The following is a 15,219-nucleotide window of genomic DNA, read 5'->3' on the forward strand; positions in this document are numbered from 1 at the left end:
TTTCACCCTTTTGCGACCCCTGTGTCCTTTTTTTTGGCACTACCATTGAGGTTTAACGGCAGACGAGTTAAAGCCCTCCCGATTTCCTTTATGTAACCACTGCCTTATCTTCTCTCCAGTCCATTACCAGTGCAGTTCTAACCAATTCGTGTGCCTTGCACTATTTGTGTCTATTGTTCTGTTGGGCAGTCTGTGACTCTTGTTTATTTGTGCACTGTGGAACCAATGATAATATATACCCATGCACAACCATGTTTGTGCTTTAACAATGTACACATTGACTAGTAAATAACAGAACTTTACACACAGCCTATTTTAAACCTCTTTATTGTCTCAAATAAAAAATATGATTATACTAGTCTTTATCAAAACATTAGCACCCTGGGTGGGGGAGCCAGCCAATCAGGTGGCTAGGAACGTGGGTTTGAACCGCTGGTACAAGCCTGCATTTCAAGCATTCCAAACCGCCTGAATGTCAGCTATCCCCACTGCCATCTTCCCACCCCCCTGGCCACCCACTTACCTTATTTCGGCTGCGGCGGCCCTTGCTGCCGCAGCCGCACCTTCCCACGACCTCTATGAAAAGGGAAGAGGGGCACCTTACGGAGCCCCTTCTTCCCTTTCCATGTCGGCCATGTTGGTAAAAGATTTTCCTTCCTACAACGGGACGCGCGCGGCATCCCATTGTAGGAAGAAAAATCCTTTTTTTTATCACCCCGGGTTGCCGCTTGTGTAACCCGGGGTGCTACTAGCGTTATGTACCCGTTCCATGGCCAACACCGGGGGTAACGACCCTTGGGCCATGTTAATGGCCCTCGCTTTGCTGGGCCGTTAACTAGGGCCGTGGGCCATTACCCCCCTGGGTTGCCCGTGGAACGGGTACATAACGCCACATTACTTTTAGCAATAATCTGAGTGCAGTCTATATAGCTCCTAATCTCAATAAATATGCTTTGGTCAACCTAATTGTTATGAAATATTTATTTAAAGGGAACCTATGTGAGAGTAGTTTAACATGCCTTTTTTAGATATCTTCATGTATGTTACTTTACCCTAAGGACCTCTGAGGCAGCTCTATTTTACCTTACCCAGGATACACATTAGGAAGAGGGATTTCTCCAACCTTCTTCCTGAATGTAAGGCATGGTTACTCATTATGTGGCCTTTCAGATGTTTTGGACTTCAACTTCCATGATCCCTAGCCAACAATGTGATTGTTGAGGACCATGGGAATTGTGGACCAACACTCCTGGAGGGCCACACAGTGAGTAACCATGAGCTAAGGCAGTGTTCCTCAACCTTTGTCTCCCAAGGTGTTTGGAAAAATGACTCCCATGATCCCCCAACATTGACCCTGCTGCCACGGGTTGATGGGGGTTGCATTCCAAAACATCTGGAGAGCCAAAGGTTGCCGGCTCTTGAGCTAAGGTATTGATAAGGGCATGGAATGAAACATGACTGTGTTGTAAATACCCTCCATTGATGTGACAGTCCACTCACAGACCAGCTGCAGAGCCATCATGAATTCCAGGTCACTTTATTTTACTTAAGTACATATATACAGAACTCCAGTTACTTGTGGGGTATTTACATAGTACATGGGAAGTAGGTCAAGGTAACATCCAGTGACAGGAAAGACACCCACCGCCATCCTCATACATCCAGCTCAGGCCCCCAAATGACATTCATGGAACACTCATGCATCACTGTATCAGGTATTAATATCGCCACAAATAATATCGCCGGGAAAATGTCGTGGCGATATTATTTGGGTGATCATATATGTGGCGATAGGGGCAAAAATTATTATTATTTTTTTTTAAAAACAAAGAAAATGTGGGGGTTGCGGGGGTGTCCCCCGCATGTTCCATGCAATAATGTCGCCACAAAAAATGACAATTTTTCAGCAATATTTTTGCATGCCGATATTTTTGTGGCGACATTATTACATGGAACCTGCATCACACTCACTCAACATTCCCCTGAGCTGTCATCATCCATACACCAACATTCTGTAAGCATACATTCATGGCCAGTGAGACCAACAGGACCAGCTCACAACATAACAACTCCCTTTCATACAAACAGTCATAACCCACAACAGACTGCTGCAGTAGAGACCTCTAAGTAAGGAACAATAAAATGTTGACCAATACATTCTGGGGATGGCTGTTTCAGAACTAAAGCAAGTGGGCCCTTTGGGTTAGAGGACATCTGTGATACCGCTCTCACCATACTCTACTGTGAAAGTCGGTAGCAGATTAACTAAGGAACTTACATAATGATATAACTCACTCAGTCATAGTCCAGTCCTCTAGGTCTCATAAAAAACCTAAAACCCTTGAGAGCCTTAGTAGAGCTAGTTTACTGCCGTCTATCGCTTGGGAGCCATCATAAGACAGAGAGCAATGCATTGTGGCATTAGAAGCAAGTGAGTGACAACCATCAGCACAGGCAGAGAGTGAGCCTTGTTGACCTACCAAAGAGAGGGGGGGCACAGTCAGAGGCTATTCATGGGTCTCTTCCCTGCTTTGGGTTGTCAACACTCTGCCTTCTTCTTTCTTCTTCACTCAATCATTCGTTCTCTCTGTCTTTTTGCTCTGTCTCTCACTCTGTTTTAGCTCTTATCTCCTCTCCCTCAAGAGTCCCCCCCCAGGAGGCTGAGATTATTGAATACTCCAAATAACTTCAGTGCGTTACTGAAAACACAAGAACAACCCCTCACCTCTTTGCAACCCTCATACTGCAGGTCATATATGTTGCCCGCAACGCTAAGGATGTGGCCGTGTCCTACTTCTACTTCTGTAAGATGGCGTTGGTCCTCCCAGAGCCGGGGACCTGGGAGGAGTTCCTGGACAAGTTTATGACTGGAGAAGGTGAGATGTGTACTCCTCGACAATGTTAATTTGTGCACGAATTCTTGTATCAAAAGCCGAAACTGGCATTTGCATCTCTGATTGAAAATACTCCTTTGCAGCATCATTAAGTTTACAATTTCCATGACAACCATCAATAATAGACTATTTCGCGATTAAAAACGAATTGGGAACAAGAGTATTTACAGCATTTTCAGCCAAGCACACACATCGTGAAAATCAAAAGTTAATAAGCCATGCAGCCACGTCTGCACCTTAACTACCATGCTGATGACGTTATTTTGAGCACTGGCTCTGACATCATAGTTGAAGGTGTCACTGAGGACATCATAAGGGTCATCCCTGATGCCATCACAGACAGATGGTGATTATTCGCATCTCCACTCTGCTGCAGCTTGCCACACCAGATTCCAACTTTCATGATGCCTTTGGTGACAGTCACTTGTGAAAAAAGAGGTTCAACCTGTTTACTTTGGTTCAGACTTCCATGTAAGAAATGTGCTTAAGTCTACCAACAAGTCAAGTTAAAAGGTACTCGCTAGACAGATTTTCTCAGAAAGAACACGTTTACCCAAGCAAACACTTTGTTGTACAATGGCCCAAATTAGTGCTTTGGTATTGAGAAAAAGAGCACATCATTCACGTAATGTGCTCATCAAGAGCACCTTATTACTTTTTACACTAAATTGCGTTTACTACTGAGATTGATGCTAGATTTATAAAATCACACAATATATATATCAACCTTGTAAATATTATACCTAATTAACGAAATGCATAGACTCATCAGCTCAGTTAGAAATATAATGTTACAGGCGCTGTTTCACGCGTGAACAAGATGGCCACCTAGATGTGCGGGTCTGCTGTTGACGTTGACCACATAGCTGCAGGTTTATCATCCTAGTATCACGCTGTATGCTGTGAGTCAGCCGGCACCTCAACCGGAGGTTCTCGCCACCACACCAGCTGATTCCTGGGTGGTGTCAACCCTGTGCCGCTGTTGCAGAGTCCACGTTTGCCACCTGGAGAGGTTCTGGCTGCCCTGTTGGGTGCCCTGGATCCGCAGAGCCCTGGCGCCGTCCCTTGGGGTACCCTCCGCTGTTGAGGCTGCTCCCTGCTACCCACACCTCATTCCTGCCCATCTCCCTGGGTGCCCGCTGCCCCAGTGTCCCTGTGCCTGGAGCGGCTTGCCTTGACTGCTGGAGGCGGTCTTAGCTCCAGCTTTCCCCAACCCCATCTGGACACTCACTACTGGTACGTGGCTTGTGCGCGTCCCTTCTCCATTCTTGGGCCTCCACTCTGACTGCGCCGGGGCTCCCGCGGCTGGCCCTACTTGGACCGTGAGATTTCCGTACAACACTGGTTGGTGCAGCGTGGTGTGTCCCTCTCCTGGGGTGATGGCAGCCCACTCTGCCCTGCTGCCCTGAGCGCCTGCAGCCTGAATTGGACTCCTGGCCTTCCCCAGTGCCCTCAGCTCGACGTATGCTGGGGGCGCCAGCTGGCACGACAAACTAAGGATCTACTGATTGATCTCGCTGCTCTGACCTGCTGAGTGACAAAAATCCATACTGGAGCTATGGAACTCTTCCCCATTTATGACCCAGAGGTGAGCCTTGTTGTGGTGGGTGGGCTGCCCACATCTTCCCCTTGCCCCACTGGCGGGGCCTACTTAACTCCACTTGGGGACCGGCCCTGTCCCCGGATACCCTCCCGGTGTGGTGGGTTCCAGTCCCTGGGATCTGTCTACTGTCTGCTTGGTGGCCTGTCTACTGGCCCCTCTTGCTAGCCCCGAGTCTGCTGTGCTCCTCCTGGCCTCACTAAGTACTTTCTGTGTAACAAAGAGGATGAATCCCTATGGTGGTGCTCTCCCACCTACTGGCACTGAGGCTCTGAATGTACTGTCCATTGCTGCCGGGCCAAGGTTGGGCCCCAGTCTGCCAGTGCCGCTGCTCCAGTCACATTTTATTATCTGAGGCCATGTGTGGATTCAGCCCGGCATGTTTCGCCCCTTGTTCCTTGGGATAGCCCGTGCCTGTCCCAATGCACCCAACTAACTACAGCTTTCCAAGCTCAGTCGGCATTCATAGCCACTATACCTAAGGACTGTCTGGGCGGAGGTCTGACGTTGGGGGGCTGCGTGCCAGGATACCCTTGCCCATGCTTCCCGTGGTGTCCAGTTGTGCTGCCTCCTGCACCCCTCCCTTGTGCCGGGGCCACTATCCTTTGAGGATCGCACTGCATAACCCTGTGGAATACAACTTCTCCTCCCATCCCAATGGTGCACAGTGCTGTTCTCTGATACAACAGATACTCCTGGTTCTTGCTGGCACTCCTGTTCTACTGACCGTTAATACAAAGCCAAGGCTGTGGTTCTACCGATTCGGGTGGGCTTGCCCTTGTGCTGTGGACGGGCCATCATTGGCTCCCTGGGTACCGCTGCTGGTGCCTACCTGCTTGAGAGTCCTAGTGCGAGACAATACACTTGACATCATGCCCCTCTTACCAGCAACCCTCCTGGCCCCCTGTCAGTAACTACTGTTTATCCAGCCTGCCCGTCCTCCCCTGGAGCCTGGGGTGCAGACATGACAAAAGGTGGAGGGAAGAAGCAAAGTTCTTTAAATATGTTTGCTAAACAAACCCCCAGGGAACAAGGGGGAGTGGGTGATGCGGTGCACGGCCCCCCACAATCTCCAGCTGAGGAACCCTCAGAACTACAACGGATGATGGATTACATGCGGGAGGGGTTCACTACCCTCTACACTAAACGGGACGACATGAATGGCACAATTCCCCTCACACTTTTTCCCAACCCTCTCCCCTGCACTTGTGCGATCTCAAGGTCACCTGACCTAGTAAGATCGTTGTCTCTGTCTTCCCTTTATTCTCCCTCCCTTGCCTCCTCGCGCTTTGAAACACTTGTGTATAGGCACATTATAAATGCCATATTATATCATATCATAAAGGCACGCATGGAGAAGACCGACACCCGCGTTGCCGAGGTGGAGACCAGGATTGGGCTGGAGGAAGATGACATCAACGTTCTTAGATCCAACCTTACTGCTCTCACCAAACAGGTACAGATCGGCAACAAGAAAAACAAGGACTTAGAGTCCAGGTCACAGCATATTAATATACGTATCATAGGGGTCCTAGAGGACGACATTACTAGTTCCATGGAAGACTTTGTTAAGCACACCCTCCTCTCAATGCTGGATGGCCCCAAGCTTTCGCCTCAATTTGCTATAGAGCGGGCACATCGCTCACTGACTGCAAAACCAAAGCGGACGCCCAGCCCGGTCCAATCATCGCCAGAGTTCTGAACTTCCAAGAGAGGGACGGACTGCTGTTACGCTCACCTGGTATCCACAGGGACGCCACCCAGCCAGTTGGTCGTTGGTGCCCTTTCAAATGATTCCCTGGTGTGGTCTCGGTGTCGATGGCATTCCGCCTGGAAATTAAGACTATTTTAGGACTGGGCGACCAAGGTAAGTTTACCCCCACCTCCCTTGTGTTTCCAGCCCCTCCAGGTTCTCTTCTCACCTGGTTGTCGGAATCGGTGGGCTCTCCGTCCTGCTCTCTGGGCAGGGGCGCGTTGTCTTTTGTGGGCGCGGGCGGTCCAGTTACTTCACTGACTGCTGCCCTTGAGTGTCTTTCAGGTAGGTCTTATTGCGATTGATGGCGTCGTAATTCTTGCATGCCTTTTCTCTGTTCTAAATGTCTCTTTTTTTATCTCCCTAGGAGTGCGGAGTGTCCTCTTGGAGAACTGGATATGCTGGTTCTCACCGGGAGATGATGGCACGCTATAGCGCTATGATGCAGTAAGGAGGCGCTTTGAGTAGCGCAGGATTTCTTGTCCTCACTGACCTGTGCTTTTCTCTTTTCGTAGGTCGCAGTGAGTTCCCAGCGCAGCTGGAGTTCCGGAGCTATGACGGCCTAAAAGCAACCAACCAGGTAAGTCTTTAAGCGCTTTGTGGTTGTAATGTCTCCACTACCTCTTTTAATGATGTCTTTCTCCTTTTCTCAGGTCCTTCGATCCGGGCAGTGAACTCCACCAACAGAGCTGCCCAGGAGCTGAGAGCAGTGAAGGATGATGAATGCAGGTAAGATTCTGCTGCTAACGATGTTCTTGGTTTTTCTGCAGGTCCAGAATTTACCAGGCTCGTGAGAAAGCTGGACACGGTGAGCGTCACGTTGCTAGAAGCAAAGTAACGCGAAGCGCGTTGTCTTGTTCGGGTGTGGTTTAAATAGCCTCTGTAAAGTAGTCCAGGTAAAGTAGTCCCTAGGCCACCACACCCAAAACACTAGACCGCATAGCTTGGTTCTAGGAATCAAGCTATTTGGATGCATCAATGTTGGCTGAAAGCCTAAATAAAGTAGCTCCTCAAGCAGATCTCTTTGCTTACTGATGAGCCTGGCGCAAAAGGCACCAGGACTGGCCCCAAGAGGGCCTGAGAAGTGGATGCCAGGTCTTATTAGTGATCCGAGCCCTGATTCCACCTGGCCAATGGGCTTGCCAGTGGGGATCAGGGCTGAGGGTCGTGACAGCACTCCCCCCCAAGACCCCTCCCAAGGTGTCTCTCCTGCCTGGTCCAGGTTTAGTTGGGAAGTTCTGATAAAACTTTTTGATCAGACGTGGTGCATGGATGTTCTCACTGGGTTCCCAGGATCTATCTTGAGGCCCAAACCCCAGTCGACGAGATAGTACAACTTGGCTCTAGAGTACTTAGAGTCCAGGATACCCTTGACTTCGAATTCTGGTTCTCCATCTATTAGTATAGGTTGAGGTGGTGTCTTGATTCATGTAACGGGTTGCATTGGTTTTAAGAGGGTCACATGGAATACCGGATGGATTTGTAGATTAGGTGGTAAGTCCAATTTGACGGCTGCTGGGTTGATGATTGCCTTGATGGTATAGGGTCCCAAATATCGAGGATGGAAGGTCCGGGTCCCTTTGATGGGTACGTATTTGGCGGCTAACCAAACCTGGTCTCCTACTTGATAGTCTGGGGCCTTTTTCCGATGCTGGTCGGCGAAGTGCTTTTGTTTTTCTTAAGCATGAATAAGATGTTCCTTTGCCTTTCTGAACGCCTGAGTGATGGTTGTATAAAGAGTCTTTACTGCAGGCATTTCCAAGCTGGCAGGAAGATCAAGTTCTGATGTACGTGGATGTCTGCCATACAAGGTGTAAAAAGGTGTGTGTTTGGCCGTGCTAGAATGTACGGAGTTGTTATATGTGTACTCGGCTATCCACAGTAAGTCCTTCCAATCTCTCAATTCATGGTGCAGCATGCACCGTAAATACTGCTCGAGGGTCTGGTTGGTCCTCTCGGTTTGGCTGTCTGTCTGGGAGTGGTCACTGGTGGATAGCCGGAGGTCAATCTGTGCCATTGCGCAACATTTTCTCCAAAAATTGGATACAAATTGGCTGCCTCGATTGGAGACCAGAACTGATGGAAAGCCATGCAGCTTGACAATGTTTTCCAGAAATACGTCTGTTAGGGTGGAATGCATCGGGGAGGCCCTTGAGAGGAATAAAATGTGCCATATTTGAGAACAAATCCACGATTACAAGAATGGTGTTAAAGCCTTGACTCGGTGGCAGATCAGTGATAAAGTCGAGGGACGGAGTATGCCATGGAGAGGGAGGGATGTCCAGTGGTTGTAGGAGACCCAATGGTTTCTGTTTCTGTGATTTATTTTGTGCACAGACGCCGCATGACTGAACATACTGGACAATGGGCCTCAATCCGGGTTTGGAGCTAACCATGGAATAATTAGCTCCATGGTTGCCTCCGAAAACGTCCCAAATCCGGAATGGTGAATGGAGTAATTACTGGTCCATTCCAGAATTGGAGGGACCGGTAATTCCCCATTCACCTTTTGCCCTTCCCCATTCCCATTTCTGCCCCATAAGGCTCAATGGGAATGGGGAAGGAGGTAATTACGGCACCGTAAATTACGGTACCATAATTACCTCCGAGGTACCTTTGCGGGTCCCGTACTTTACTCCTGCTAAAAGCAGGAGGTACGGAAGGACCCGCAAAGGGACCTCGGAATACGGAGGTAAGGGATTACCGGCATCGGCACCCTTAACGGTGCCGGTAATTCCTTACCTCAAACCTCGGAATGACCCCGAATGTCCTTACGCCAGGTAGGCCACCAAAAGTACTTTTTTACCTTGGCTAAAGTTTTAGCGATTCCAGGGTGTCCTTCGATCAGAGAATCATGATAACCTGAAATGATATGCTGTTGTAACTCCTTCTCGGGTACATATAGCCAGTCCCTAAAATAAGGTAACTGATCCTTGATGCAATATTGTTCGCCTTGAGTTTGCCATGTGAGGAAAGCATCCGGGTTCATTGACTGTCGAATTTTGTTTTGTAATTCGGCTTGTGATAACGCTGTTGTGATACCCAAGAGTTTGTCTTCAGGTCTGATGGCTACCGGGTCTGGAGTTGTATACACCGTTTCATCGATGCCCATTCGAGATAAGGTGTCAGCTTTCCCATTCTTGACCCCTGGTCGAAAGGTGATCACATAGTCATATTCGGCGAAGAAGAGGGCCCACCGTAACTGGCGTGAAGATTGGGCTTTGGCTGTTTTGAGATATTGCAGGTTCTGGTGGTCTGTGATCACTGTAATGGTGTGTCTAGCTCCCAGAAGGTATTGTCGCCACGCCTTGAAAGCGGACTTGATGGCTAGGAGTTCTTTGTCTGTGGTGGAGTAATTAGTTTCTGGGGTTGAGAATTTTTTTGACCAGAAGGCCACAGGATGCAGCTGGCCAGTTTCTGGGTCCCTCTGTGAAAGGACCGCTCCCATTGCCATACTGGAAGCATCAGTTTCTACGACATAAGGGAGGTCTGGACGCAGGTGCCGCAGGATTGGAGCAGAGGTGAACCTTTGTTTCAATTCCTGAAAGGCTCTTTCTGCTTCCTCAGTCCAAGCAAACTTTTTATTGCTTTTTCGTAGCAGTACTGTGATCGGGTGCACAACCTGAGGGAAGTCTGGGATAAACCGGCGGTAAAAGTTTGCAAAGCCTAGCATGCTCTGTATCCTCTTCAGAGATGATGGTGATGGCCATTTTAGAATAGCTTCAACATTATGTACGTCCATTCTGATGCCTTTCGGTGAAAGTATGAAACCAAGGAATTCAACTTCGGTGACGTGAAAAAAATAATTCTCCAGCTTTGCATACAAACGATGTTGGCGGAGCTTGGTGAGGACTGAACAAACATGCCTGATATGATCTTGTTGTGAGGCTGAGTAGACCAAGATGTAATCAATGTACAATAAGGCGCAAACGCCAATCAGTTCTCTCAAGGCATCATTCATGAAATATTGAAACGCTGTGGGAGCGTTACATAAGCCAAAAGGCATGACTTGATATTCAAACAAGCCATATTTGCTACGGAAAGCGGTTTTCCACTCATCTCCGCGTCTGACCCGGACCAGGTGGTATGCTCCCCGAAGGTCTAATTTTGTATAGATCTGGCCATCTTTGACTTGGTCTAGCATTTCCGGGATAAGAGGCAAGGGGTAGCGGTTCTTCACGGTTATCTGGTTTATTGCGCGGTAATCAATACAGGTCCTCAAGTCCCCTTCATTTTTCGGTACGAAGGACAAAGGACTGGCTGCTGGGGACTTAGATGGGTGGATAAATCCGTTTGCAAGGTACTGGTCCAAAAAGGATTTCAGGTGAAGGTTTTCTGGTTCGGTAAGAGAGTAGATCCTGCCGCAAGGGATTTGTGCCCCAGGAATAAAGTCAATTTGACAATCATAAGGCCTATGCAGCGGCAATGTGTTAGCCTGGTCTTTTTGGAATACGTCCTGAAAGTCACGATATTCATCTGGCAAAGTATTAGTTACTCCCAGAGTAGAGGCTCTAGTATTGGAAGTCTTGGAGACACAGGAGTCGGGTTCCGGGTCAGGAGAGTAGCAAGTTAGGGAGCAGTTGCTGGAGAAGGTTAATTTCCGTGCCTTGCCAGTCTATCAAAGGGTGGTGAGCACCCAACCATAGTATCCCTAGTATCAACCGGAACTGAGGTGCCTTTATAAGATAGAACGAAATACACTCCCGATGACAGCAAGGTTACTACTGCTGTGCACTGGGTTACTGGTCCGGAGGCGATTTCTGTCCCATCCACGGTAGTCACCTTGTCCCTGGTAGACTATATAGTTCCCAACTGCTCCGCTGTCGATGTACGCTTCTACGGCATGCATTTGTGATGATTGTTGGTGATTTATTAAGATCACGGGTATCACAAAGTGTAAGGTCAGTGGCTCTTTCTCATCCCTCGACAAACTGACCTCTACGGTTGCCGAGCTTGGTAGTTTTCCGATTCCTTATCTTCATCCTTTTCTGTGGCCCAGACTGTCCTCCTTGGGGGTTTTATTGGGCAGTCTTTCAGAAAATGTCCTGGTTTTCCACAATACAAACAAAGTTGCTGTTGTCTTCTTTTATCCCGCTCTTGTTTTGTTAATGGAGGTCGTATCCCTCCAATCTGCATGGGTTCCACGGCGTTGTCTGGCCCCCGTAGCGCATTGTCTTTAGGCCGAACATAAACTACTCGAGAGTCTGCTTTGGACCAGTCTGCTTTTCGGTCCTGCAACCGATGGTCTAGCTGCACGACCAGATTTATGAATTCGGTACAGTCTCTGGGGGGATCAACTACCTAGGCCAAGACGTCCTTTAATTCGCCTCGTAAGCCTCGATGGAATAACGTGGTTCTTTTGTTTTCTGGCCACCTGGCTTCAGCAACCAGTCTATTGAAAGTCGCAATGTATGTTAACAAGTCTTGGTTCCCCTGCCGGAGGGATAAAAGTTCATTATCCACTGCTTGTTCCTGGGTTTGGCGAGCAAACAGTTTTTCCATTTCTCTCTCGAACCCCCCATAGTCCTGTAACAACGGATCATTATGGGTCACCAACGGCACCGACCAATCCGCTGCACTTCCACTCAAGTATAATAAGATGAAAGCTACCCGAGCTTGGTCATTTGGAAATGCCCCAGGGCGACAAAGGAAGTGAAGGCGACACTGATTTATGAATGCTGCATACTTCCGTGGGTCGCCCGAAAACCTTTCTGGTGGTGCCAGGGGAATTGTTCCAGGCAGCGTGATCTGTACTGGTGTGGGGGTATAAGATGGTGAGATAGGATTTTGCATCGGTGGATTTCCTCCAGGCAGAGGAGTCTGCCCTGCCTGCGATTGCAAGAATTGCCTCCTGATTTCATTGGTGCGCTCCTTGGTCACCATTAGGTCTCTTCGGAGTGCATTAGTCTCTTGTCAGGCTGAATGAACCTCAGCACGAAGGTCCCCCAACAATTGGGCCAATTGGTCGATTTCTGATGTTTCCATGGCGCCCAGGTGGATTATTTATGTGAGGCTTTGCGTTCTGTTACGCTCACCTAGAATCCACGGGGACGCCACCCAGCCAGTTGGTCATTGGTGCCCTTCCCAATGATTCTCTGGTGTGGTCTCGGTGTCGATGGGATTCTGCCCTGAAATGAAGACTATATAAGGACTGGGCAACCAAGGTAAGTTTTCTCCCACCTCCCTTGTGTTTCCAGCCCCTCCAGGTTCTCCTCTCACCTGGTTGTCGGAATCGGTGGCCTCTCCGTCCTGCTCTCTGGGCAAGGGCGCGTTGTCTTTTGTGGGTGCTGGCGGTACAGTTACTTCACTGACTGCTGCCCTTGTAGTGTCTTTCAGGTAGGTCTTATTGCGATTGATGGCCTCGTAATTCTTGCATGCCTTTTCTCTGTTCTAAATGTCTCTTTTTTTTATCTCCCTAGGAGTGCGGAGTGTCCGCTTGGAGAACTGGATATGCTGGTTCTCACCGAGAGATGATGGCGCGCTATAGCGCTATGATGCGGTAAGGATGTGCTTTGCGTAGCGCAGCGATGTCTTGTCCTCACTGACCTGTGCTTTTCTCTTTTCGTAGGTCGTGGTGAGTTCCCAGCGCAGATGGAGTTCAGGAGCTATGCCGGCCGAAAACCAACCAACCAGATAAGTCTTTAAGCGCTTTGTGGTTGTAATGTCTCCACTACCTCTTTTAATGATGTCTTTCTCCTTTTCTCAGGTCCTTCGATCCGGGCGGTGAACTCCACCAACAGAGCTGCCCAGGAGCTGCGAGCAGTGAAGGATGATGAATGCAGGTAAGATTCTGCTGCTAACGATGTTCTTGGTTTTTCTGCAGGTCCGGAATTCACCAGGCTCATGAGAAAGCTGGACACAGTGAGCGTCACGTTGCTAAAAGCAAAGTAACGCGAAGCGTGTGGCCTTGTTCGAGTGTGGTTTAAATAGCCACTGTAAAGTAGTCCAGGTAAAGTAGTCCCTAGGCCAACACACCCAAAACACTAGACCGCATAGCTTGGTTCTAGTAATCAAGCTATGTGGATGCCTCCATGTTGGCTGAAAGCCTAAATAAAGTAGTTCCTCAAGCAGATGTCTTTGCTTACTGATGAGTTTGGCGCCAAAGGCGCCAGGAATGGCCCCAAGAGGGCCTGAGAAGTGGATGCCAGGCCTTATTAGTGATCCGAGCCCTGATTCCACCTGGCCAATGGGCTTGCCAGTGGGGATCAGGGCTGAGGGTCGTGACAGCACTCCCCCCCAAGGCCCCTCTCAAGGAGTGTCTCCTGCGTGATCCAGGTTTAGTTGGGAAGTTCTGATGAAACTTCTTGATCAGACGTGGTGCATGGATGTTCTCACTGGGTTCCGAGGATCTATCTTGAGGCCCAAACCCCTTCCAGTCGACGAGATAGTACAACTTGGCTCTAGAGTACTTAGAGTCCAGGATGCCCTTGACTTCGAATTCTGGTTCTCCATCTATTAGTATAGGTTGAGGTGGTGTCTTGATTCGTGTACCGGGTTGCATTGGTTTTAAGAGGGACATGTGGAATACCGGATGGATTTGTAGATTAGGTGGTAAGTCCAATTTGACGGCTGCTGGGTTGATAATTGCCTTGATGGGATAGGGTCGCAAATATCGAGGATGGAAGGTCCGGGTCCCTTTGATGGGTACGTATTTGGCGGCTAACCAAACCTGGTCTCCTACTTGATAGTCTGGGGCCTTTTTCCGATGCTGGTCGGCGAAGTGCTTTTGTTTTTCTTAAGCATGAATAAGATGTTCTTTCGCCTTTCTGAACGCCTGAGTGATGGTTGTAGGAAGAGTATTTAATGCAGGCATTTCCAAGTTGGCAGGAAGGTCAAGTTCTGATTACGTGGATGTCTGCCATACAAGGTGTAAAAAGGTGTTTGGCCCGTGCTAGAATGTACAGAGTTGTTATATGCATACTCGGCTATCCACAGTAAGTCCTTCCAATCTCTCAATTCATGGTGCAGCATGCACCGTAAATACTGCTCGAGGGTCTGGTAGTCCAGGTAAAGTAGTCCCTAGGCCACCACACCCAAAACACTAGACCGCATAGCTTGGTTCTAGGAATCAAGCTATGTGGATGCCTCCATGTTGGCTGAAAGCCTAAATAAAGTAGTTCCTCAAGCAGATGTCTTTCCTTACTAATGAGCCTGGCACCAAAGGCGCCAGGACTGGCCCCAAGAGGGCCTGAGAAGTGGATGCCAGGCCTTATTAGTGATCCGAGCCCTGATTCAACCTGGCCAATGGGCTTGCCAGTGGGGATCAGGGCTGAGGGTTGTGACACTGCAGAGGGCAGCCAGGGCCAAGGGTGAGCTCCTGCTTGGATCCAATAGGATTCATCTCTATCCTGATTTATAAATCGCCGTGCAGCAGAAGCGGAAGTCATTCATGGCAATGAAGAGGAGACTTCGGGACCTCAGGGTCAAATATGCTATGTTATTCCCTGCCAAGCTGATGGTTGAACACTCAGAAAAAGTCTACTTCTTTACGATCCCTTAGGAAACAATGAAATTCTTGGACCAACAATTCCATGGCTGATTTGGGTCACCTGTCTATCTGCTAATGGCCGACTCTACTTTCCGCAGTTGGAGTGCTAACGTATAATGTTACTGCATTTGGGCTGGTACTGGCTCCAGTGCCAGTCATCTTGATCTCCCCTGCGATAGCTTCAACTGCAAACTGCTATGCTCTTTGTACTTGCTACTCTCTGTTCTGCAGCAGTGTGGACCGATCTGCATGAAGCAAACAGCCCCCTATGCTGAGTTACAAATGTTTCTGTTTTTTTTGTCACGGGGTATTCACCGTCCTGTTTGGGAGGAGGCTGGGGGGTGGATAAGTGGAGTATGTTAAATTTAAAACGCTTGACATGTGTGACAGAGCTATCAGATGCCTACAACCCCCCAAATTGGTTCTTTAAATGTGTTCCCCACAGGCCAGTTCTGGGTCCAAGACTTGTCTCCTACTATGGTCA

The 15,219-nt window shown here is 48.8% G+C and overlaps 1 protein-coding gene across 1 annotated transcript in view; it reads left to right on the top strand.

The window, feature by feature from the left end:
• Window positions 1-15,219, top strand: part of LOC138581041 (sulfotransferase 1 family member D1-like) — a 286,939-nt gene that overhangs the window by 102,124 nt on the left and 169,596 nt on the right. The window contains exon 5 of the mRNA XM_069652069.1: window positions 2,750-2,876. Coding sequence (XP_069508170.1) covers window positions 2,750-2,876 — 127 coding nt within the window. The remainder of the gene's footprint in view (window positions 1-2,749; window positions 2,877-15,219) is intronic.

Source organism: Ambystoma mexicanum, chromosome 3p, assembly GCF_040938575.1.
Source record: "Ambystoma mexicanum isolate Mex_15411 chromosome 3p, UKY_AmexF1_1, whole genome shotgun sequence".
Taxonomy (NCBI): domain Eukaryota; kingdom Metazoa; phylum Chordata; class Amphibia; order Caudata; family Ambystomatidae; genus Ambystoma; species Ambystoma mexicanum.